Source organism: Saccostrea echinata, unplaced genomic scaffold (assembly GCF_033153115.1).
Source record: "Saccostrea echinata isolate AGI-Se365-2 ecotype Australia unplaced genomic scaffold, CSIRO_AGI_Sech_v1 ptg000064l, whole genome shotgun sequence".
NCBI lineage: Eukaryota > Metazoa > Mollusca > Bivalvia > Ostreida > Ostreidae > Saccostrea > Saccostrea echinata.
This window is the reverse complement of record NW_026889813.1, coordinates 2,855,078-2,880,638: the sequence shown is the minus strand read 5'-3', so window position 1 is coordinate 2,880,638 and position 25,561 is coordinate 2,855,078. Positions and strand designations below refer to the sequence as shown.

General features: G+C 34.6%; 2 protein-coding genes across 6 annotated transcripts in view; one reads left to right on the top strand and one right to left on the bottom strand.

The window, feature by feature from the left end:
* Window positions 1-25,561, top strand: part of LOC133175924 (trichohyalin-like) — a 48,393-nt gene that overhangs the window by 5,200 nt on the left and 17,632 nt on the right. For 4 of the 5 annotated variants that reach the window (XM_061311067.1, XM_061311066.1, XM_061311064.1 and 1 more), the window contains exons 7-17: window positions 372-488; window positions 3,865-3,924; window positions 4,309-4,374; window positions 4,875-4,919; window positions 5,212-5,286; window positions 7,187-7,312; window positions 7,570-7,638; window positions 11,148-11,453; window positions 13,363-13,521; window positions 13,727-13,933; window positions 16,539-16,776. In XM_061311067.1, the coding sequence (XP_061167051.1) occupies window positions 372-488; window positions 3,865-3,924; window positions 4,309-4,374; window positions 4,875-4,919; window positions 5,212-5,286; window positions 7,187-7,312; window positions 7,570-7,638; window positions 11,148-11,453; window positions 13,363-13,521; window positions 13,727-13,933; window positions 16,539-16,776 (1,468 nt within the window). The remainder of the gene's footprint in view (window positions 1-371; window positions 489-3,864; window positions 3,925-4,308; window positions 4,375-4,874; window positions 4,920-5,211; window positions 5,287-7,186; window positions 7,313-7,569; window positions 7,639-11,147; window positions 11,454-13,362; window positions 13,522-13,726; window positions 13,934-16,538; window positions 16,777-25,561) is intronic. The other variant, XM_061311065.1, reaches the window with a different exon arrangement.
* LOC133175875 (uncharacterized) lies at window positions 20,155-25,422 on the bottom strand. The gene is made up of 3 exons (XM_061311017.1): window positions 24,732-25,422; window positions 23,185-24,064; window positions 20,155-21,222 (listed from the first exon to the last, which is right to left on the bottom strand). The coding sequence occupies exons 2-3, from the start codon at window positions 23,448-23,450 to the stop codon at window positions 20,577-20,579; spliced, it is 912 nt and encodes a 303-aa protein (XP_061167001.1). The 5' UTR covers window positions 23,451-24,064; window positions 24,732-25,422; the 3' UTR covers window positions 20,155-20,576.

Here is a 25,561-nt window from a genome sequence, read left to right as displayed (position 1 = left end):
AGTAGAGTTCTATTTATTACATTTTCAACAGTGAAATACTGTGATTTATTTATTAAAAAAAAGTTATTTTCTTTCATGGTGTGAAAGAATACTAAAATGATATACTGTCACAGTGTGAAAGGATATCAAAGTAGGTAAAATGACTGTGTTAAGAAAAGACTGAGGCAAAGGGATGTCAAAGAAAATGTTATAAACAGAAAATTCAATGTTTTGTAGTGAGACAGGATTTTTCGATATTTTCACTTGTGCTTTGCACTCGTGAAAATAATAAAAAAAATTCCTGTCCCACTCATGAAATAAACTCAAAATCCAACAACAAAACATTGAATATCCTTTATTTATCTGTGTAATTGTTCTGTATTGTTTTATAGTAGTGAGGAAAATGAAGAGGAAGAGGAGGAGGAGGGGTCAGATTCAGCCTCAGATGATGAGGTCAGTTTGTCCCAACTGTCCAGTAGATCCACTCCAAGGGGCAGAAAGAAAATAAAGTAAGAACAAAGGATGCAAGACCTTTTATTTGTGGATACTTAATGGTACATGTACAGTGTATATGGTAGATTTTTAAGCTTGAACTTTTTAGGTCGCCTGAATCACTATTGGTTTTTTCAGCTCAATGCCATGTAGAAACTTTTTTCACATTTTTAACTTCCCCCAGAACTATGGGGATGATTTCAACGAAATTGCTTAAGCAATCATTTTGATAGAGATTCATATTTCTTGAAATGAAATGGATGCATGTCCCTTTCTAGAGGGAGGTCATAGAAAATAGAAATAGATTGGAGGCATTTATATAAATTTTCTCAAGTAAACTAAACCAGTATAATAGAACATTTATATGGAAGTTTCTGTGCAAAGTTAAGATTAAAATTTCCTCATAGATGGACAGAATCTGAATATATGCATGAAAGGGTGGTTCAGTATTTCCATAAAAATATAGAATTTTCTCCCCAAATGAACAATGATATGTATCATGGCCTCTTATCCATTTTTATACACCCACCCCCACCCCAACCAAAGTTCTAGGAGGAGGGGATACTGAATCACTGTATACATCCATCCTGTCTATTTCTCCATCAGTATGGATAGCTATGGACAGAAAACTGCCAATATGGAGAAACTGTGCAAATTAGATGCATTCTTTGTTCATGCAACCATGTAAGGGAGAGGAGTATCAGTTCTGTTCAGACAAATATAGTTTTTAGCTCACCTGAGGCTGAAAGCTCAAATGAGCTTTTCTGATCACCCACTGTCAGGCATCTGTCCATCAGTCTGTAAACTTTTCTCTTTTTTTTTTTTTTGACTTCTTCTCAAGAAGTACTGGGCCTGTTATAATCAATGTTGACACAAAGAATCCTTGGGTAAAGGGAATTCTAAATTGTTCAAATGAAGGTTCATGCCCCCTCTAGGCAGGGATAATTTTTTAAAGAAGGCAAAAATAGTGAGGGTTTGTTAAAAAAATCTTCTTCTCAAGAACCTTTGGGTAAGAAAAGATGAAACTTCAGTGGAAGCTTCTAGAGGTAGTGTAGATTTTAAATAATACAAATCATGACTCCTGGGGGTAAGGGGGGCAACAGTAAGGGATAAAAGTTTAACATTGACATATGTAGGAAAAATCTTTAAAAATCTTCTCAAGAACCTCTGGATCAGAAAAGATAAAACTTATTTGAAAGCTTCCTTAGGTAGTGTAGATTCTAAATTGTGCAAATCATGGCCTCCAGGAATAGGATGGGGCCACAATAGGGGATCAAAATTCAAAATTTCACATTAAATTTTGTAAGAAAACAATTTTGAAAAATCTTTTTGTAAGAAAAAGAAAAGAACCATTAATTTGCAAACATTCCCAAGTTCTGTGGATTTTTTTTTTCAAATTATGAACTTCGCAGCAATGTTAAGGCTTCCTGAAGCCCTAAAAGCGTTCAAAACAAGTCACTACATCGCAAGGTCGGTTTTGATTTTAATTTGTAAGTTACGTACTTAAGTAGGGCCAACTTTTATAAAGAGTTCTCTTTGCTATATATAAACATATTTGTTATGATATCACATGACTTCGTTGATCATGTGACAGTCATTTATAATTTTTTGAAGTGCTTCACATAAATTGCTTTGGCGCAGCTGATTAATGCAATTATTATATTTAACTTTTTGTTATATAAATAAACTCGTATCCTTGTGTACCTGAAATGTGGTTGGGAAAAGTTATACTATTACTCGGGTACAAAATACTTCACAATAAATTCAACTTACTGACAAATTTGAGGATATTTTCCACACAATATCGTCATCTGTATTAAAACAAAGCCATCACAAATTTTTCCCAAGCAAGATTCAGTTAGAGGGAGAACTCCTCTTCCAGATTTCCATACAAGATCTCAAATAAATCCTCATTAATCACCTGCGCCAGGCTCTTTTATGCACATATTATGAATTCTAACCATGGGTATAAAACAGGGTAAATGTCAAACGTATATTTCTTGTTCATATTTTGAACACGCTGAATTTTAAACAAGAGTAATAAAGCAGAATATTTTAAAATATTCGGACATAAAAGAATTAAAAATATGATTAACACATATTTATTTTACAATAGCTTTCTGACATTTTATATGCAGATTGAAAATAAGGTGTAAAGTTTATGACACTCTCCCCATCAAAACAGCTCAAGTTTGCAATGATTTGACGTCATTTTCAATTATGACGACATACATTTGTAGTTCAGAGAAGAGAATGCACAGAGTACACTGCAATATTTTATGGGAAGCCTTAACGTACCTGCATTGGGCTTATAGTTTGCTAAAATCAGGATCAAATTTTACATAATCCATGTATGCAGGAAAAGAATTTTCTTCTAAATAACTGCCTTCAAGGTCAAGTTAGTCATACTGATATTGACACATCCCCATGATGTGTGGATTCAGAGACCCTCTAGAGTTATGGTGGGGTCATAATATGTTTTTTTTTTCAATATAAAAAAACCTTTTAAAAGCTTATAAAGAACAGCAGGGATAGGGTAAATCTGGTGAGTGTTGTGGCCCATGGGCCTTTTTTTTTAATCATGGCCTTTCATCTATGTTCTTAGCATTTTTATTGTAACATGATAAAACAAATACTTTTTCTCAGAACAAAGTCAAAAATTATAAAATAAACAAAAACATTCACTTGTGATGTACATTCAAATCTGTTCAATTCATGACTTAAAGAGTTTTTTATCTCGCCTGAAATGAAAGCTCAAGCAAGCATCACATTTTGTCCGACCATTTTGGTATATTAGAAAAATGGCGAGTTGAAACATTGACGATTCGCTTATGTAAAAGTTGACAAGTGAAAACTTCTACGATAATTAGGAAGGTGTCAATTTCGTCAATGTTTCCACATCGTCAAAGTTTCCACATTTACAGTTATTGGAAAAAATCTTAAGAGCAGCAAAGCCATGAATAGTCATATTAATATGGAAGCATCCTCAGGTAGTTTAGATTCAAGTGTGTTTGTTCAAATCATGGCCCTCAGGGAAGGGTGGGGCCATAATGGGGGATTAAAGTTTTACACAGGATGAAACCATGATTAGTCATATTGATTTGGAAGCATCTTCATATGGTATAGATTCAAATCATGACCCCTTGGGATAGGATGGGGCCACAATGGTTGATCAAAGTTTTACATAGGAATATATAAGAGAAAAAAATCTGTTGATGAAGAAAGCAGGATCATTTTGACTCGGGTGATCATTATGGCCTATGGGCATCTTGTACAATACTAAGACGATTGTCAGGGCCCATATCTCTAATTTTAACTGTAAATAGACAATAAATAGTGAAAAAAAAAAACATTTAAAAATTACTGGTGCAAACTTTATTCTTTTATTTTTAGAAATGATGAAAATAAAACACCTGGCAGGCAGAAAGGGAGAGTGGCAGAATTGAAAGACAGGTACCATTTATTTTTTATTAGTTTTTTTTGAATGCTTTTATTGTTGAATAACATAATTAAGGTGAGGAAGTTTATGTATGCTAAGGTGAAAAATTCTCTTAAACTGGCAGGGCTGAATTGACCCTTTTTGATACAGTGTTCTGTATCCTTTCAAATATGAATTTTAAATTGTAAAAAAAAAATGGGGAAATATTGATGAATTACAAATATATACTACATGTATTATGTTTTACTGTAAAATAGAGACTTAGATTTTAGGCTTATCTTCTAATCACGTCATTATAAACTGTTATTACCTGAAAATTCAGATATCTGATCAAAAGGACTGAAAAATGAAATCTGTGATTCCTGCATTGGTGTAATTTTTTCTTGCTGTATTCTTAGTGAGGAAACCCCTGTACGGAGAAGTAGCAGAGGACGCCTTCTTACAAAAAAGGGACCATTGTACAGGTTAGAATTACAGCTGTTCTGTCTATTTTTTTCTGTATATTTGGAGGTTTTCTAAGAATTCTGGCTTGTTTTGTGACTTTTGAATAGATGTCCCATATTTAACATATTTAATTTGTTCTTTGGGATGATGGCTTGGGGACAAAAAATCATAGAAACATTTTGCAGAATATAACAGAAAGTAACAATGGAAAAAAAGAAGCCATCAAAAGGATACTGTAGAAGAAATTTTTCTGTGTTGTATTAATTTATGCTTTGTACACGGTCACAAATTTTCAGCATGCTTCAAGTATATGTAAGTCATATAGTGGCAATCTACCGGTAAAATTTTCAAGTAATTTTCTGTCTCCAATTGAACAGAAATTGTGATTCCATGGAATTTGATCCTGTTGAAAAAAGTACATTTACAGAAGTTTGATTAAATGTGTTTGAGAAAGTTATTTATCTATTATGATAGTGATCTTTTGTTGGTCTCACTACAAACATTGTGTTTATTTTTACAGTGACAGTGAACAGAGCCCAGCTCCAAAGCAGAATGTCAAAAACAGGTTTGATTTTAAGTTTTTAGTTCACCTGAGTCAAAGGCTGAAATGAAATTTGTTCAATAGAAGGAAAACACCCCATTTCAAGGGGGAAATAATTAAGAAATTTGTGGAAATCAAGATGGGTCTTTTAACATTCTCCTACATAAGAACACATGGATCAGAAAAGACAAAACATATGTGAAAGCTTCTTCATATAGTGTTGATTCCAGTTTGTTCAGATCATGCACTTAGATTTAATTTTTAATGAACTGCAGCTTGAAAGATATGAATAATAGATGTACATTTATACCTTTAGAATGACTGTGCCCACCAATTCTGGTAGGAGGAGCTCACGTAGATCTACTGCAGCAGTAGAAAAAGAGATTAACAGGTAACTGATGTGTCAGCCATGTAAATGTTTCAGACACGATCAAAAGTGTAAGGGGGGGGGGGGGGGGGGGGGGGCAGGGGGGGGGGGGGAGAGACTCCAAAATATAATATTATTAGGTACATGTAAAGTAGTCTATCAGCTGAAAAAAATCTTTGTAGATTTCATTCACTGATTTTTGCTAATTTACAGTAAAACACGCTTATAACGAAGTGCCAAGGACCGACAGTTTTGCTTCGTTATAAGTGTAATTCGTTATATCCATTTATTGTTTAATGTATTTTAAAGTCGAGGGGAATGAAAAATATTTTCGCTATAAGTGTCAATTCATTATAAGCATGTTTGATATAAGTGTGTTTTACTGTATAATGTATATGACAGTGTTTTTTCCCTTATATAACTGGTACAAATAAACAGTACCATTCCCAATGCAAAAAACGTTAATTTTTCCCAATTTTGAGACCAAAAATTCCCAATTCAACTGCCAAGCAACAGACTACAATGACATCGTATTTCTTTTTATATGAAATATTGTACAAGTTGACTAATTGTTTCACTTCCACTTATATTGAAAAAAAAGATTAGTATGATGATAGGGCGGGACCTGTGGCGTAGAAAGCTTAGCATCAAACATTTTGACAAATTGAAAGCATGAAAATGCGAAAACAAGGGACATTGATATGAAAAACAATGAATACTTGTTGTTTATTCTTTAAAACATGGAGTAATAGGTAATGAGGTTGGAATAAACGCAAAATACGTGTCATTTGTTTAAATGACAGAAAATTCTCCTTTGTTCTACTTCAATGCTATTTTTCCCAATTGAACCAGTACCGGACCCTTTCCCAATGGGTAGAAAAAAATCGCTGTATGATGAGAAGGGTTGAATTTAACCAGAGACATAATGTATGTAAATAACAGAGATTCACACTACACCATATAGTATTATATATCAATCTGAAGTTGAATTTATATTTATGCTATTAATATATACATGTATGGTAGGATTTATAAAATTTTACAACTATACATTAAGTAACAAAAACAAAGAGGGCAAGAATCGAAAGTTGCCCAAATCTCGGAGATAATGGCTGACCACTAGTCACCTAGAGATAATAGCTGACCACTGGTCATCTAGAGATAATAGCTGACCACTGGTCACCTAGAGATAATAGCTGACCACTGGTCACCTAGAGATAATAGCTGACTACTGGTCACCTAGAGATAATGGCTGACCACTGGTCACCTAGAGATAATAACTGACCACTGGTCACCTAGAGATAATAGCTGACCACTGGTCAACCTAGAGATAATAGCTGACCACTGGTCACCTAGAGATAATAGCTGACCACAGGTCACCTAGAGATAATAGCTGACCACAGGTCACCTAGAGATAATAGCTGACCACAGGTCATCTAGAGATAATAGCTGACCACTGGTCACCTAGAGATAATAGCTGACCACAGGTCACCTAGAGATAATAGCTGACCACAGGTCATCTAGAGATAATAGCTGACCACTGGTCACCTAGAGATAGTAGCTGACCACAGGTCATCTAGAGATAATAGCTGACCACTGGTCACCTAGAGATAACAGCTAATAGCTGACCACTGGTCGACTGATGTCTTTTGAAACGTCTCCATTTTTATTTAGTCAGATAAGAAAACTTACAAAAATATAACATTCTGAATAATTTTTTTTTTAAGAAGTTAAAAGGTTTTATTTTGTACTTTAATAATTTTTAAGATATGATTGATTTAAAACATGCAAGAATTGGAAAACACAAATACAATGTAATAAGGCCTATAGATCTCCCAGTAGATTTCTGGGGATTCTAACAGTTGCAGATCTCTGTTATGTGACAAACATGAAGACAAAAAATGACAAATGTTTCTTACTGCAGTGATTCAGGAATTGAGGAGGAAAATGAGGATGAGAGCAATACCCCAAGGTCCTCAAGGAGGAATTCTTTGTCAAGCATGAATGACACAAACACACCTAGATCTCGAACTGGAAGAAAACAAACATTGTATGTAAATTACACAAAATTGAGTGATAAAAAATATTATTTCTCAAAATAGCCATGATCAATAGAATTATTTTCTTAGGAATGGAAACAAGCATAGCAATTAATTGAATAAATTTATGTATCTAGAATTTATTAAACTTTTATAGAAAATTTTCAAATGAGGACCTGTAAAAGAGCACACATGTACTCTCTATTTCAAATTTAAGTTTAAAGATAGTTTTTAAGAACAGAAACTGACAGTTTAATCTTTTGTGTAGGGTTCCAAGAGAGGGTACTCCTGAAATGCCACCAATAGTTCAACGAGGAAGACCTCGGAAGAAAAACAGGTAGGGTATGACTTTTCTACTTACAGAGGACCCCTGAAGAAAATATACTTACTCAATACCATTAAAACTGTCTAAAGTGACACCTGTGCAATCCCATTCACTGTGAATTCCCATTTTTAGGTCACCTGAGTAAACTCAGGTGACCTATTGCTATCCGTTTATGTCTGTCGTCGTACGTCATACGTTGTTCGTCGGTCGTAAACTTTTGAACATTTTTAGCTTCTTCTCTGGAACCGCTCGACCAATTTCAACCAAATTTGGCATATAGTATCTAGTGAAGGGGAACAAAAATTGTGAATTTCATGGTCCCTGCCCCCCTGGGGCCTGAGGGGTGGGGCTAAAACCACCAAAATTAATGCAATCTTTAAAAATCTTCTTCTTTACTCCTGGACATCAAGCAGTCAAACTGTTGGCATCATTGTAATGAGCATTGAGTCCTCTACCAAAATTGTGAAATTCATGGCCCCAGGGTCAGGGGTTCTGGTGCTAGGGCGGGGCTATATAGATCATATAGTGAAAGTGCATTATTTCTTTGAAAATCTTCTTCTCTGCTCCTGGGTATTAAATAAACTAACTAAGTATATAGTTATGATGAGTAAGAGTGCCTCTTCCAAAATTGTGAAATTCATGGCCCCAGGGTCTGGGATTCTGGTGTTAGGGCGGGGCTCTATTGATTATATAGTGAAAATGCATTAATTCTTTGAAAATCTTCTTCTCTGCTCCTGGGTATTAAATAAACTAACTAAGTATATAGTTATGATGAGTAAGAGTGCCTCTTATAAAATTGTGAAATTCATGGCCCCAGGGGCAGGGGTTTTTGGTGTTAGGGCGGGGCTCTATTGATTATATAGTGAAAATGCATTAATTCTTTGAAAATCTTCTTCTCTGCTCCTGGGTATTAAATAAACTAACTAAGTATATAGTTATGATGAGTAAGAGTGCCTCTTATAAAATTGTGAAATTCATGGCCCCAGGGGCAGGGGTTCTGGTGTAAGGGCGGGGCTCTATTGATTATATAGTGAAAATGCATTAATTCATTGAAAATCTTCTTCTCTGCTACTGGGTATTAAATTCAGTAACTAAGTACATAGTTAGGATGAACAAGAGTGCCTCTTCCAAAATTGTGAATTTCATGGCCCCTGGATCGGGGTTCTGGTGTTAGGGCAGGGCTCTATTGATTATATAGTGAAAATGCATTAATTCTTTGAAAATCTTCTTCTCTGCTCCTGGGTATTAAATAAACTAACTAAGTATATAGTTATGATGAGTAAGAGTGCCTCTTATAAAATTGTGAAATTCATGGCCCCAGGGGCAGGGGTTTTTGGTGTTAGGGCGGGGCTCTATTGATTATATAGTGAAAATGCATTAATTCTTTGAAAATCTTCTTCTCTGCTCCTGGGTATTAAATAAACTAACTAAGTATATAGTTATGATGAGTAAGAGTGCCTCTTATAAAATTGTGAAATTCATGGCCCCAGGGGCAGGGGTTCTGGTGTAAGGGCGGGGCTCTATTGATTATATAGTGAAAATGCATTAATTCATTGAAAATCTTCTTCTCTGCTACTTGGTATTAAATTCAGTAACTTAGTACATAGTTAGGATGAACAAGAGTGCCTCTTCCAAAATTGTGAATTTCATGGCCCCTGGATCAGGGGTTCTGGTGTTAGGGCAGGGCTCTATTGATTATATAGTGAAAATGCATTAATTCTTTGACAATCTTCTTCTCTGCTCCTGGGTATTAAATTCAGTAACTAAGTACATAGTTATGATGAGCAAGGATGCCTCTTCCAAAATTGTGAGTTTCATGGCCCCAGGGGCAGGGGTTTTTGGTGTTAGGGCGGGGCTCTATAGACTATATAGTGAAAATGCATTAATTCTTTGAAAATCTTCTTCTCTGCTCCTGGGCATTAAGGTGATAAACTAAGTACATAGTTATGATGAGGAGGTGGGCCTCTTCCAGAATTGTGAAAGCCATGGCCCCTGGGTCAGGGGTTCTGGTGTTAGGGCAGGGCTCTATTGATTATATAGTGAAAATGCTTTAATTCTTTGAAAATCTTCTTCTCTGCTACTGGAGATTATTTTAACAAACTAAGTGCATGATTATGATAGACAAGATAGACAAGGATGCCTCTTCCAAAATTTTTAAATATATCGCCTCAGTTTTTGGGGTTCTTGAGGGGGGGGGGGGGGGGGCTCTATTGATTATATAGTGAAAAAGCATTAATTCTATTAATTAATCATTAATTAATCCTGTCTGCTCCTTAGTGTTGAGCTGATAAATAAATTGCTTAGCTATGATGAAAATGGGAGCTTCGAACAGAATTTTTAAATCTTTTGGTCCTAGGGTCAGGGGTTCTGGCATAACGAGGGGGGGGGGGGGGCTTTTGATAATATAGTGGAAAAGTGTTAATTCTTTGAAGTCCATAGTAATGATGATGAGGGTAACTCTTCCAAATTTGTAAATTTCTTGGCCCTTGGTCTTGGGTTCTGGTGTTAGGGTAAGGCTTTGTTGAATCTGTAGTGAAAATGCATTGTACCTGTGAAATTCTTCTCTGCTTCTGGGCATATTGGAAGCAAACTGAGTAAAAGTTTAAATGATATGAGTAAGCGTATTTCTACCAGATTTTTAAACATCTGGACCATTCGTCTAAGCATTTTGGTCCTGGGCAGGGCTCTATTAATTTGTATTCTACTGAGAGAAGTTATTCCCCTTTTCCATTCACCTTTGATAATTAATCACTGTAAATAATGTATTTGAAAGGTTAATAGAATAAGATAATTATGCAAGAATGTTTATCGTATAATTAAAAAAGTACTTTCTTAGTTTTAATAATCAGGTAGACCTGTAAGTAACAGATAAATAAAAATGAGACAAAAATAACTTATCTTATTAAAAGTTCTTCAAAGAGCATAAGAGAGGTCAATGCTAGAGATATTAATATGGGTTTAAAAATAGTACAGAAGCACTAATAGTTTGTTAATAGTCTGCATGGTGATAGTGTTAAGTGGGGGACAGATTAGAACTCAATTTCTGAGTTGATAGTGAATACTAGACTAATTATTTTGTTGATCCTGATCTTCCTACTTCTCTTGTTTTTGTTCCTCTGCTCTGCCTCTGGGTATTAAATAATCAAAGTAAGCATGCTAACTGTATAGTTATGATGAGCAATAGTGCCTCTTTCAAAATTGTGAATTACATTGCCTCTGGTGCAAAATACAAACCAAATTCAATTGTTGGAAAGTTGTTACGCGATATTCAGGTGACCTATAAGGCCCGTGGGCCTCTTGTACTGTTTTCTATGTGCTTTACACTGTGCAATCCGACACTCTGTCTTTTCTGACACAAAATTTGCCTCTGAGTGTATGCTGGATTAGGCAAGTGACTTTCTAGGCTTTCTAGTGGTTATGTGTATGTTTTTCCTTTTTATTTTCAAAACGGTACCCATTATTCAGAAATTAAATATCAATTTTCAAACATTTCAAATTTTTTGCATTTTCATTTAATATAGCAACAACAATGCATCTACTCCATTCCAATCATCATCCAGACTTTCATCTCGCTGTAATTCTGAGGACAGCATGGCTCAGACTGAGGTTAGTGTTGCTCATTCTGAGGACAGCTTGGCCCAGGCAGAGGACAGCATAATCCAGGCAGAGGACAGCATGGGCCAGACTGAGGACAGCATGAATCAGGATGAGAAAAACATGGCCCAGGTTGAAGACAGCATGAATCAGGCTAAGGATATGGTCCAGGGTGAAGACAGTACACCCCAAATTGAGGACACCATGGTTCAAGATGAGGACACTTCAGACAGGTAAAGTGAAAAACAGTTTCAGAGTTCACTTCTAGCTTAAGGCTTTGAAGGTTGGTTCCAAAATAATTTGATGAAGAGACCCTCTATCAGATCTTTGCTGAGCTTGCGCTGAAGCAATAGGATAAATTGATTCTATTGTCACCTGTAAAGCAGAGCGAAACTTAAGGTTCACTCTGCTCCATGTCTGTCTATATGTCTGTCTGACCTTATATCTCGAAAACTGTTAGAGGTAAAGGTTTTATATTTTGCTCATTTATTGCTTGGAACAATGACCTTTGTAAAATACCAGGATTACCATTATCATAACCTTTGACCTTGACCTACTTTTCAAATACACTGTTGTGCCAATATACTTATATTCTTTTACCATTGAGTGGTACCTCTCTGCTATTTAGCATGTACACTGCTTGTTTTACAAGAAATCTACTTGACTTGATCTCTGACCTTCTTTTCAAGAATACTTTGAGCTGCTTAACCTTTGTCTTGTCAGAGGCAGGGCTTCGATAAATAGCATATACATGAAAATTACATGTTTAAGACTTCATGAAACTATTCTTCTTAAATCTGTATAATATACATTAACCACACATAAATTGGGATAGGTATACAGACTTGCTAGTAGTTCAAACAAAAATGTGGGCTGTAGAGATGAACACTTTCAAATTACAAATTTGGGGATCATAAAAATGATGCTATAGCAATCGACCTTGAAACATTTTAGTTTTTCAAGGCATCAATCTGGGAAAAGAACATGGACCGAAGTCCCAAATTGACCTAAAATTATATTTTGTTTAACTTTGATGACAATTTTTATGCTACTAAGAGTAGAATGTTTTCTGAGTTGATGCTTTTTAAGAATTAAGGGAGTGGCTACTCAAATGTAGGTCACAGTGACCTACTTTTATAATTATGAGGCTTTTCATTGTCAATTTATGTATACATTCTTGAATGGAGAATAAATTACCAAAGCAACTCTGTTCATTGTGAAGTCACTGTATGCTCCAGTATTAAGCCTAGGACTATTAATTTTGTCAGTTGATGCATCTTTTGGCATCAGGTTTATATCATCAACTAATGTCTTATGAGTCATCTTCTGGCATTGTTGTGTGAAAACCAAAATGAATATGAATGTCACTGTAACAAGTTGAAACTACACAGTTATTCAAAACATGTTAGCTAAAAGCAATATCTTGCTCTGTGTGAGTCCAAACATAATCACATATTTTCAGTTACATGTGTAATGCTTAATTGGGTTCTTGATGTATTGCATCTTAAAAGTAGGTCACATTGAACTGTTTTTGAAGTGTTTTGCTCTTATGAGGTGAATTGGGTTAGGGGTAGACAGATGTCTTGGCCCAACAACACCTCGGTCTGTCACGCCCTGACAGGTCAGCCCAAGATTATCGACATGTCAGCCCATATTACAGACACCTCAAACCAAGCAAAAATTTTTACGTAGGAATATAAAGGAAAAAAATTTTCAAAGATCTTCTTCTCAAGAACAGTAAAGCCATGATTAGTCATATTAATATGGAAGCATCGTCAGGTAGTGTAGATTAAAGTTTGTTTAAATCATGACCTCTGGGGGGTAGGTGGGGCCACAATGGAGATCAAATTTTTACATAGAAATATATAAGGAAAAATCTTCAAAAATCTTCTTCACAAGATCAGCAGAGCCATGTTTAGTCATATTGATAGGTAGTGTAGATTCAAGTTTATTCAAATCATGACCCCCTGTGGTAGGGTGGGGCCAGATAGCACTATCAGAGTTTAACGTATGGATGTATAGGAAAAAATTGCCTAAATTTTTTCCATATAAAGATAGATAATAATTTGATGATTTCATCAAGATTTACTGATGGATATGTACAGGTTGTATTTATACTGTAAAAAAAACTATATGTTGTAGCAGTGAAAACAAATGCAGTAGAAAAGGAAATGTTAATGAAGTTCATGAGAAAATGGAAGTCAATGGAGACACAAAAGATCCTGTCGCTGAAGAGAGATCCGAGAGCAAAGAGGACAAAGATACGACAGAGAAGAATGAGGAAATTCCTCAAGAAAATGGGTAAGAGGCAAAATGCTCAATTACTTTTTATGTACTCTGAGGAGAAATATGGAAAAAGAGGATTTAGTGTTTACAAAATATGCGAAAATTTTCTTTTGTTATAATAGATGTTCTGCAAAAAATCTTTAAAAATTCTATTAGTGTACTTAGTATAAACATTTGTATGTAAACTTGAGAAATAGACAATAATGGTATATTCTTTCAGGGAAAATAAACCAGTCAAAGAGAGCACAGAGACTGAAAAGGAAGATGGAGAGGATGAGGCAAATGAAGAAGATGAAGATAAGGATGATACTAAGTCAGAATTCATGGAAGATATCAAGGAGGAGACAACTCTTGATGGTGAAGATATAAAGGAGATTCCCAGGAAACTACGAGCTAGAGCCACAGCAGACAGCACCAGTATGGTCAGGTACGGAAAGATATGTGGTCTATATATTGTTTTTAGTCTGCTATGGTCAGGTACGGAAAGATATGTGGTCAATATATTGTTTAGTGTTATGAACATAGTTTAGTGTTGTGAACATTATGAATTGTCATTATTTAGTCTGCTATGTTTGTAATTACCATATATAAAACCCATTACAACAGGATAAATCTAATGACTATTCCAGTAAAAATTATCTGAGGGGTGGAGTGGCAGATGGAACCTCAATAATTCTTAATCCTTCACACATAGAATAAGAACCCTACTGTTATGATGTTTCATTTTAGCTCACCTGAGCTGAAAGCTCAAGTGAGCTTTTCTGATCACCTGTTGTCCTTTGTCTGACCATCTGTAAACTTTTCATATTTTCAACTTCTTTTCAAGAACCACTGGGCCAAATTTAACCAAACTTGGTACAAACTATCCTTGGGTGAAGGGGAGTTTAAATTGTTAAAATGAACGACCAAGCCCACTTCCAAAGGGGACATAATCAAGAAAAGACAAAAATAGGGTGGGGTCATTAAAAATCTTCATCTCAAGAACAAGTGGGCCAGAAAAGATGAAACTTATGTGGAAGCTTCCTGAGGTAGTGTTGATTCTAAATTGTTCAAACCATGGACACATGGGCTAGGGTGGGGCCACAATAGAGAATCAAAGTTTGACATTGAAATATATAGGAAAAATCTTTAAAAATCTTCCTATCAAGAACAACTGGGCCAGAAAAGATGAAACTTATGTGGAAGCGTCTTGAGGTAGTGAAGATTCTAAATTGTTCACATCTTGGCTCCCCAGAGTAGGGTGGGGCCACAAAAGGGAATCAAAGTTTTACATTGAAATACATGTATATAGGAAAAATCTTTAAAAATCTTCAAGAACCACTGGGCCAGAAAAAATGAAACTTATGTGGAAGCCTCCTAAGGTAGTGTAGATTCTAAATTGTTCAAATGATGGCCCCCAGGGTAGGGTGGGGCCACAATAAGTATTACAAGGGGGAAAATCTGTCGAAACAGCAGGACCAAAGTTACTCAGGTGAGTGTAGTGGCCCATGGGCCTCTTTTTTTTTGTCAACACTATACCAATGGAAAATTGTAAAATGTATACTTGTGTAATTTTTCATTACTATTTGAATGGGAATTATTCATAGCATCTTCATTATTGTATTTAAAAAAAAAATTCTCATATTGTTGCATAACTCTAGTGGATATTTCTTGATTATATGATCAAGTGATTTCATAGTTAAGTGTAAGTATGATATAAACTGCCTAAATGTTACCACATGTTTTTTTCTGCCCCAAATTGAAGATCAGAAAAGGTGAGGGGTTTTTTTGTTTTTTTGTTTTTTTCTTGTCTGAAAATCTGTCATAAACTTTAACTTTCCTTAAAACTTTGGAACCAAAGAAGCTAGAAACTATATTTTTTGTCAAACTTACAGATATATGTCTATATATGAGAGCTTTAATATTTAGCAATCACCTTGTCCTTTGGTCTGTCCATCCGTCTTTCTATGCAGCTGTGTCTAGTCCAGAAATTTGTAATGGAGAAACATAACAAGCTTATACTCATATCTGACACAAAGATTTCGTATGACATTAGACTTACCAAATGTCATATGGATAAGTTCAAGGTTATTGGCAGAAAAAATGTAAATTTGTGTCTGGTCCATAACTTTCTAATGAAGAAACATTCAAAGTTCATATTTCACACAAAGGTTGCATATGACCTGAAGGTGTATCTCAACCTCGACCAAAGGTCATTTGGTCAAGTTCAATGTAAAATTCTTGTTCTGTCAACGTTTTGTAATGGAGAAACATTGAAGTTCATAGTTGACACAAAGTTTTCTTATGATCTCAGGGTGTGTCATGACCTGGACCCAAGGTTCTGTTAATTGTTAAAAATGGCCACTCTCGAGAGAATTTTTTGTTTATCAAACATATCTTGTTGTATATATCACTATATGTACATGTAATTTTATCATTTTTTTCTATGTATTGTATGGTTTTTTGGGGGGAGGGGGCTTTGTTTTGTTTTTTAACACATTTTTTTTTAATTTTAATGGCTTCTTTTGTTTAAGTCTCAATTTGATGAACACTGAACAGTCCCATTTTAGATGAAAATGTTTTTAAAAAAGTGCTCAAGACTGCTTTATTGAACAAATGTATTGTTAAACTTCAGTATCTCAAACATTGACATCGCAAATACATGGATATGTCACAGAGAATTGGAAGTCCCAATCACTTTTATTTATGTATTTTAACCTCAATATCTTGAATCCTTGGATATCTCCAGGTTTTTTTTCTTGGCCCCAATAAGTCCTTGATAATGAGGTCTGACTGTGTATTCACAGAACGCTACACTTCAGATATACGTATCAATATCTGAATAAATAATCAACAAATTGTCTGTCATATAAGGAACCATTTGAACCAAATTAGTCCTTTTATTTTCTAATTAGAAAATAACACATGTACAGAGATTTACTTATTCTAGGTCATGTGGATTTTAGTAAGAGCAGAGTACACTCATATTCTGACTGATTAAAACATCTTTTAATTTAAACCAATACTAAGTAAAGACACCCAATTTTTTACAGTGAGGGCACTGATAAAATGACTCCAAAGATGGAAGTCAATGAAAAAAAAGAACGCCAGCCATATCCAAAGAGACCACTGAATCCAAACGTTCGCTGGCACCTGATCTGTGTGGATATGGATGACTGGGAAGGGTTAGCAGAATCACTGAAGGATAGCAAGGTCAAATGTGAGCGTGACCTTTACAAATGTATTGTGGAGGACTTCTTACCAGCCATTCCTGACATCATTGAGGCCAGGGTGAGTCCATAATATATGATATATATATATACTGAAACGCAACAAGCAGTAATCTACAAATATTTGAATTTTTTATCTAATGATTTTCAAAAATGAATACAGTAAGGTAAAACTTGGTTTAAAAACATCAGAGATTTGATAAAAATGTTAAATGATTATCTTTTAACTTTAGAAAGTAATACATGAATTTTAAAACAACCCCACCCCGGCCATTCAATTACAGCGTGCAAGACTGCCATGTGCAACAGTTGCAGCTTCATTTCTACGATGCACTAGGTTCATCAATCTCGAGATATGAGCGAAAGAAATATTCTTTTCCATTTTTAAATGCTTGTTTTTCAGATGATCAGGTCGAATTTTTTCTAGACAAGCGCAGTGTAGTAACCCTTGGACTTCCTGTCCAAGGACTGTCATTTACGCTAGTGATATGTAAGAGCCTGTTGAGGCGTGATGTGGTGCATATTTGCATCTGCAACTCTCCGTCACCTTTATTTTGAGATTTTCCAGTTAGAGCAATAGAAATGTGCACTTAAGTCATTTTTAGGAAGCCTTGGCATCGCTTTCAGAAAAGAAAGGAGAATTTATTTTTTCAAAACATTGCTGCATTACTTATGATGAACAGATACAAATCCTTAAAACCCCATATTATTGCCAAATGTTTTGTTAAACATGCAATTTTTTATTTCTGTTAAGCGGGCTCAAACTTAACTTCCGGTAATGGTATGAAAATCATTCAACCGTTAAATTACCGATATTTACAAAGTTGAAGATGTCCTTACTTTTTAGATACAAAATTGTATCCTTTATATAATATTTCCCCATAAGATAGGATGTTGCGTTTCTTTTGCGTTTCAGTATACATATAACTATACTGCCAGCTTACACAGAATTTTTAGGGTTTTTTGAAAGTCTGTTTTTCAGCCTAAATGTTTTCTTGAAATAACCAAATAACGACAAAACATCATTCTATGAAGAGTGTCACAAGAATAGAAGATTCTGCCATTTGCTCTGTCAGAAAGCAATATATATGAACATTCAAGTCTAAGTATGAATGCACCTGAACCAAAGTTGTGCTCATTCTTTTAATAAATACCTTATGTGATGTGAGCCATAGTAAATTCAGACTTTGGATTTCTGTAGAATAAGTAGATTCAGAAATGTAAACAGCACTAGGGGCCATAACTTTTCTTCTTGTGAAAAAGTATTATTACCGTTTGGTAATTGAGTAATTTTCCTAGTATTTTTACTGCCAGTTCATTGAATTGTTACTTTAGATGATAAATTTGATGTGGGGAAAAAAAACCATCATAAAGTTGATAAGTAGTGCTGTTTACATAGTTGCTGAATTTGGATTAAAAACCAATAGATCCGGGTGTTGAAGAGTCAAAATCATTTACTGTATGTGTACATAAAATAGCGGGCTTTATATTTTGGGGGCTTTGGCGCAGACAATGATGTGCTAATTTATGAATACCGCTAAGAAATCATTTATTTATACAATACACGGCCCTGACATGTGTAGCGCTAATTCATGAATATGCCAACAATTCCATACCCAGTGATTGCTCTAAATTTTGAATAATCCAATTTATGTACACGTACAGTATTATAAGAGATACAGAGGAAATACAAAGAATGCTACGTGCATTGTTACATTTCATGCCTTGTACTCCATAGCATAACCTAACATATACATGGTAGATAGGAGTTCTCTCCCTTTCAATGCAGTACGTAGCTTAGTATCACTGCCTAAAAAAAGTGTTGGCAATATTAACATGCGTGTAAGATAATACAATCATGTATCTGCAGAAAAGAATTTAAGTCCTTTATGCATCAGCAAAAAATAAGATCAGATTGTAAAAAAAAAAATTGTTAATTTGATCCATATTCCATAAAAAATCTATGAATTGGATTCCTGGTTCATGCGGAGTGTTTATTCAGCAGAAACAATGAATGGGGGGAAGAGTGGCAATCTTTGATGTATTGTTTGAATGCATTTCCATTCCTGAAAAAATGCCTGCACAGCGTATCTCCTTGACATAATGAGTGGCAGGGAAAGCAGTTGGTTGCCAACTGCGGCAGTTGTTGAGACCCGCAGCAGAAACCTGCCAGTCGACTGTCTGTATCACAGCCTGATGAATGACAGAAAAGGGGTGTGTCATTTCCTCATTTCCTTGCCTTTAGAAAATTCCACCACTTTAAGATGTGCTTATGAACAATCTAATCATAAGTACTTCTCATCTTCCCTGTTGTACATAATTCTGCATTTAAAAAATTCTCTTTTATTAAGAGGAATAGAATCAACACCTGTTTTGTCTACATTCTTTTGATGTCTTTCCAATATTTGATGATGATTCAAACTTTCTATCTATTGAAATGTATACATACCCCTAGTATTCCAAAAAAATGCCCTGATATCTGCTTTGATTTTTGTCCTTCTTTTTTTTTTTTGGTGGCAAAATATTGAAAGGTTATTATGCTAAAATTTTATTTTTCTTCAATACTGACTTGCTTTTATAATTTTTCGTCTGAAAAATAATGAATTTTACATTTGTCAATGAAATGGTTACATATTCTAGGACATATCCATAGTCATTTGTACATTAGAGAGAAAAAAATCTCAGTGAGTTATTATTGGATTATGGAAAGTGTGCTTGCAATTTCAAAACTTCTTTCAAACTCAATTAAAAGGTGATGTTGATTTTGCATCATTTCTGGAGAATTTCAGGATTGTAATAATCAGGATTACTTAAATTAGCGCTGAGAATTTTTGTGACATTGTATGAAAGGTTTAGCACATGGTTTACGTATGAGGTGTAGAGTTATGCATTGGATCCTCCTACACTGTTACTGTGGGGGATTTGATCTCTTTTGATGATTTAACATGCCAGGTCTTCTGAGTCTAGCCTATCTGATTGATTTGATTGTTTGCCATGTAATGTTGTCTCTTTCCTTCCCATCAGGCTCTGTCTGTTGGAGCTGTGAAGTTTGAGAAGATTTTTCGTTAGTATGTTCAATTATATATGTCTGCCCTTCGAGTTTTTTTTTTTAATATTTCGGTGATTCTCATACTTCTTGTTTGGCAAGGGGGACATAGTGAAGATACATGTAGAAACAGATTCTGTTATGATAAAGGTGGTTGTAAATAATCCAAAACAAACAAACAAATGAATTCTGATATATGACTCATATGATCGTGTATTAGAAGTATCTAGGATCTTCTCTCTCATTGGACAGTTCTTCCATTATGTAGCCAAAAAATAAATGGAGAAAATATTATAGGTTATAGCTGCATAATTTGAGAAATGGATAAAATTCTGACACCATTTGTTTCTAAAAACCAGGGCCTTGATAAGTTGAAAGAAGTAAAAAGTAAAGTGAATGGAACATGAATTTTATTTTATCTATACATTTACGTATATACAACACTATGTACAATTTTTTTTATAAATATAATACTTTTTTCTCCAATACCCTGCACAATAAACCATAGGAGGGACAAAAAAAAATTAAAGATGCAAGAGGAGTATCATTAATTCATCACAGACAGATCCAGAAGAAAAAAAAACGGGAGAAATGAGCCATTTTTATGATGATATATGGAGCTTGATGAACAGTCACCTGTGTATGTAACACGGTTTTTTACCCCCCAACAGAATCCATTCACTGTCTGTAACTGCTGATCTCTATCAAGCAGACAGAGAACAACACATGTTATAACCTATTGCACATATTGCCGTCTTCTATTGTCTGTAACACAGGAAACGAAGTTGATGACCTGGAAGTGTCAGGGGAGATAATCAGTAGAGAAACGGTACCACAAGTACCTGCCAAACACATAGCACACTGAGTATCACATGACTGGCTGAGGATTTCTGTGACAAAGTTACCTCCCTTTGTTGATCCCTGTTTGAATTTATGAAATACTGGATTTTATTTTCAGGGTCACTATTCCCTATCACTATATACATCCAATGAAAAAGATTTTTTCCTCTCACTAGGTCCTGATAATCTCTGGAAATTGTTTTATGAGACACTTCACTGGAAATTTGTCCTGTAGTAATTTTGTCTTTGGAATTTAAAATAACAGGTACTCTCGAGTCCATATCTATTTTTGGCAAGACTATTCTATCCAAGAATGTGATAACACTAATACTTTCTTGGAATTTCCCTGTATGAGGGGATATTTTCCCCTCCCTTACTGGGAAATCATTCTGTATTTGGTAAAGTGGGGATCCTTCTGTTGAGACACTAGCTGTATTTTTGCCCTGTGTTTGGTCCACATTTGATACAATGTCTTTGGAGGAGTTTGTGTTTATTTTACACATTTGATTGACCATTGGAACCCAGGCCTGGTCCAGACTCTTTTGCACAGCACTGTAACTTGATTTTGTTGGACAGTTGGTCAGATATGTGTGAACGCACAACAACATCTTCTTGTATTTCCTAAGGTTGAAAAAAAAAATTGATAAAATTTAATGTAAATCTTTTCTGTTATCTTTAATTTAAAATTCTTCATCTCTTATGAATGCAGCAAATTGCATGAATAAAATATAGTTGCACAGAAACAGGAAGTACTTGAAGATAAAGATGATAGTGTAAAATAAATGAAAAAAATTCTACATCTAGAAAAGAATGTGATGAAGACATCAGTGGGTAGGAATGTTTAATGACGACATAGCGTGTGCCAAAATCGTAGCAAAGTATTAACAGCTCAATTTTTTCCCCTCGATATCAAAAGAACAAATAACTAAAATAGCTTTACAATAGTTTGCTTTTCTATTTCTAGTGCGCATTTCTTGTTTCATTTATGTGACCAATAATTTTGGAATTCAAAGGTTGTCAATTTCTTCATTTTAGTCTTCTCTATGAAAGAAGGAAATTAGCTGCTATTAGCTGGGAGTGATTGTTTTGAGTGGAGCTGAGGCAGGGATGTTATGAATGCATCTAATTACATGTGACTCAGTAAAGATTATGGTCAATATGATATCAGCAGCTATTCTTAAACTAATGATGGTGGAACTCTTTCTCTCTCATCAATAACGACTTCTGATCAAAATCAATCAGCTCCAAGTCCCAAGTTTTAATTTTCTTTAAAAGACAGGTTGATAAGTCACATTGATATATTAATCTAATAAATTAAAACAAAATGTTTTACCTTTTTTTTTTTTTTTTTGCTTTCATGCATATATATACAAATTGATTGAACACCATGATCCAAACTTGATAACTTTTAGCCAATGTAGAGAAAAAAATTGAAATAAAAAAATTCTTCAGGATCTATTCAAAATAATTTACATGAATGTCTCTTATTGCAATTACCATTTCTTTTATGTTCAGACCTGTGTTTCCTTGATATGTGATCATTTTCCCCGCAAAAAATTTGGAAAGTGAAAATATTTGAAGATCAGGTTTCTGTGTGATGTGGGAAGATTATCATGTTTAAAATCAACACATTTTTCAATTAAAATCTACCCATCAAAAATAATTGCAACTTAGGGCATGAAATTTTAATGATGTGTCATACTTAGGCAAAATTGAGTTCGATTCTTGAAAGATGCTAGCTTTTCTGCAGATAAGAGTTTTAATTTTGAATGCTTGTTATTCAAATAAGGGTTTGGAGGAGCTAAAGTGGTTTTTTAAGTGTCAGAGGCTGGTAAATTGATTTTCTATGTAACCTTTGTTTTCCTGAGATGCATTATGCAGCTGTTGTATTTTTTTTTTTAATATTATATTTTGAATATTTGATGAGAAGGACATGTTGTATTTAATTCCTCCCGAATGTGGCTCAGCACACTGTAATAATTATTCAGGGATAATGAAGATCCTACAATCTTAACCCGCACTCATTAACAGAAAGACATCAGTGTAATCAACCATGAACATTTACACACTTCATTGCACAGCTGCTAATGGTTTCAATTTTACAAGCTACAACCAAAAAAAAACAAAAAAACAAAAAGGAAAAAAAAAATTAGGAAACTAATGGATCATGCAGTAAATCTATTATTTTACACAGTTGAAAGACTTTGTAGAATGATGTTGGACATTTATCTGATCTTTCATTTTTTATCATATAAAGTTGAATTTTAAGGAAATAAACCTCTGGAAACAAAATAAGTAAAATTACCATTAAATAAAAAGCATAATACTTGCAAATTGATATTTATTAAATATTCAGGCATTGATCTTGATACCATTTTTAATTGTTGAAAAATTGTACCAAAAGATATGCATTAATTAATTTTCTGATTTCTTTTTATTTTATGTTATTTATTCTTTTATAAGTGTAGTAATTTCTAAATCTTGACTACCACTAATCTGCATTATTTCAAAGAAAGAGAAGATGGTATGTGACAAAGAAGGAAATTTGCCAGTTTCATTAAATTACAAAATATTTTTTCTTACCTGCAAGCATGCTTGACGAAAATTTGATAAACAAAAGGATTCTCTGGTTTGATGTGAGTGTATTGTTTGACTTTACGAGAAAATGGCTCAATGCAGTGCAGGATCTGAGAGGAGAAATCCTCTTCACAATTTGAAGGAATTTGTTGTGTCTTTTCCAACTTTCCAATGTCTTTGTAATCCATTGTTATTTTTTCCTCAATTTTTGAGGCCACACTCACCGTTAGAAATCCGTACAGCACAATAATCGGAGGTCCTTGCAGCTTCATAGCTAACACACTGTTTGTGAACTCGTACTTCAATAATAATTAATATAATCTTCAAATATACAGGAGCATTGTTAACTTATATTGTGTAATGTTTCCATTATTATTTTGTCTATAAGTTCCAATTTTTATGAATCGTCTTTTGTTTACAAACAATCAGTGTTGCCTTTTGATGTCTTCCTCCCTCCTCTGTGCATGCTCAATTCAGCTCTGAGAATTTTTTCCAGTAGCACAATTTGTTATATTTTTGTCAATGACTTGCATAAAAGATCATATTGAATGCAAAAATCTTCTGATCACAAGGGTTAGATGAGCTTGTGAAAAAGTTTGATAAATTGTGAACTTGTGGAGCTATGGTGCCCAATTGTTTGCCTCTTGCAGTCAATTTAACCTTGTGGAGTAAATTCCTAGGATTACAATAGTTTTGCTGGGGGGTGCTAACTCCGATTATGTCCACTGATTAATATCGACAGTTGCGATTGTTTGGTGGGGTGTTTAGGAGCTCGCTGAACTGTGACCACTGCCTCCTGATGATGTGTTTTGTCATTGGCCAGTTTCCTGTGTCGTTTACAACTGCTTAGAACTCCCACATCGCGGGGGCCAGTACGGACTTCTTACTGAAATATTAACAGTCATGTTACAAAAAATAGATATTGATTAGATTAATGATACAACAGTTTATCATAACCAATCATTAATAATAATCATAAATTTTATGAGATAATCTTAGATAATATACAAATTCAGAATGATTTACAAATACATGCTTACATTGCTTTATATATTCTACAGGCCCAGAACTTTAGGCACACTTAAATCAGTCCATACAATCTGTACCAGGTGCTTCAGGTATCTTGCTTAGGAGACTTTTATATGAATCCATTAAGTGACATTTATAAATCTTTGGGGAGTAAATGGCAATACACCTGACATATTTTACCTCTCTGAGTAAAAAAAATCCAGGTTAATTGGTGTCTTATTCATTATCACTACAGATAATTAATCTATCCAGTCCGGTTATTATTCACTTATGGTCAAGCGGTCATTGTTATTGTTTGATAATTATCTATTCACCCAATCATCACTTAATTGACCCTCTAGCCAATAAAAAGTCTTAATCTTGAGTGATCTAACAATTTTTTTTCTCCCTAGAAAATGTTATTTGAATGACATTGATAATTTCTATTACATAATTTCCTCATAAATTTAGGACAGGTGATTTATGCTTAATCATTTTATTAATTTTAGAAAAAGTGACCCCTCCAGAAACAAAAATTTACTTACTTGCGTCAATGCTGTTGGCTTTTAAGGTTGATATTCAGTATTGCAGTACAGGTAGACAGTGCTTGATCACTTTTCCATGTCTAGTAATGATTTTTGGAGATGGTTTGTATTTGTGCTAGATTAGTTGTCGTGACTTTCACAACTCGCCCACTATTACCAGCAGGGGTAGCTCGTTTCTTCCCGAGGTGTGAACACCAGTCCGAACTTTGTCACCATTGGGTATTGGTCTCCTTCACTCAGTCCACAGGGAACCTTACACAGTTTCTTATGGCTTGTGATCCTTTGGTCAGTGGAACTGACCACTATGACATAACAGTATTGTAGCAGATGAAGAATTAATCCCCAGTGGTTCACACTCAAAGAATGGTCCAAGCTACTGATTTCAATTAATTTCACAGGACAGATTTCCCACACATGAAGTATACAAGTTGACAGGCCTCTTTCTGAAATTTATAAGTGGAATTTTTAAGTCCGATTGAAATTCAATTAAAATTCATTTTACAATAAATCACAACAGGTCTTTGTTTTCTGACAGTGAAATAATACTGATAAGCTGTGAACCCCAGCAGACTTCCTGCTGTGGAGGCTGCTATCTGCTGCTGATAAGTACTTCTGCAATGATTGATAACAAACAGGTAACCATTATTACCCAGTGACCAGGGGCATGTGTCAGCTTCATTGATAGAAACTGGCCACTGTTTAATAGACCTCAGCCTCCGAAACCTTACCTCAGCTGTGAAAGTCTGATAAATGGTGTGATCAGACACGGCTTATGAAGAGATATAACAGAGATATAACCTGGGATACAAAAAAAAACGTTCACTGGAGCA

Excerpts from the sequence above, each read along its gene's own strand:
- LOC133175875 (XM_061311017.1), bottom strand. The coding sequence starts at position 23,450 with ATGAAGCTGCAAGGACCTCCGATTATTGTGCTGTACGGATTTCTAACG. Across the intron at positions 21,223-23,184 it reads TTCGTCAAGCATGCTTGCAG|GAAATACAAGAAGATGTTGT; the intron begins GTAAGAAAAAAT and ends TTTCAACCTTAG.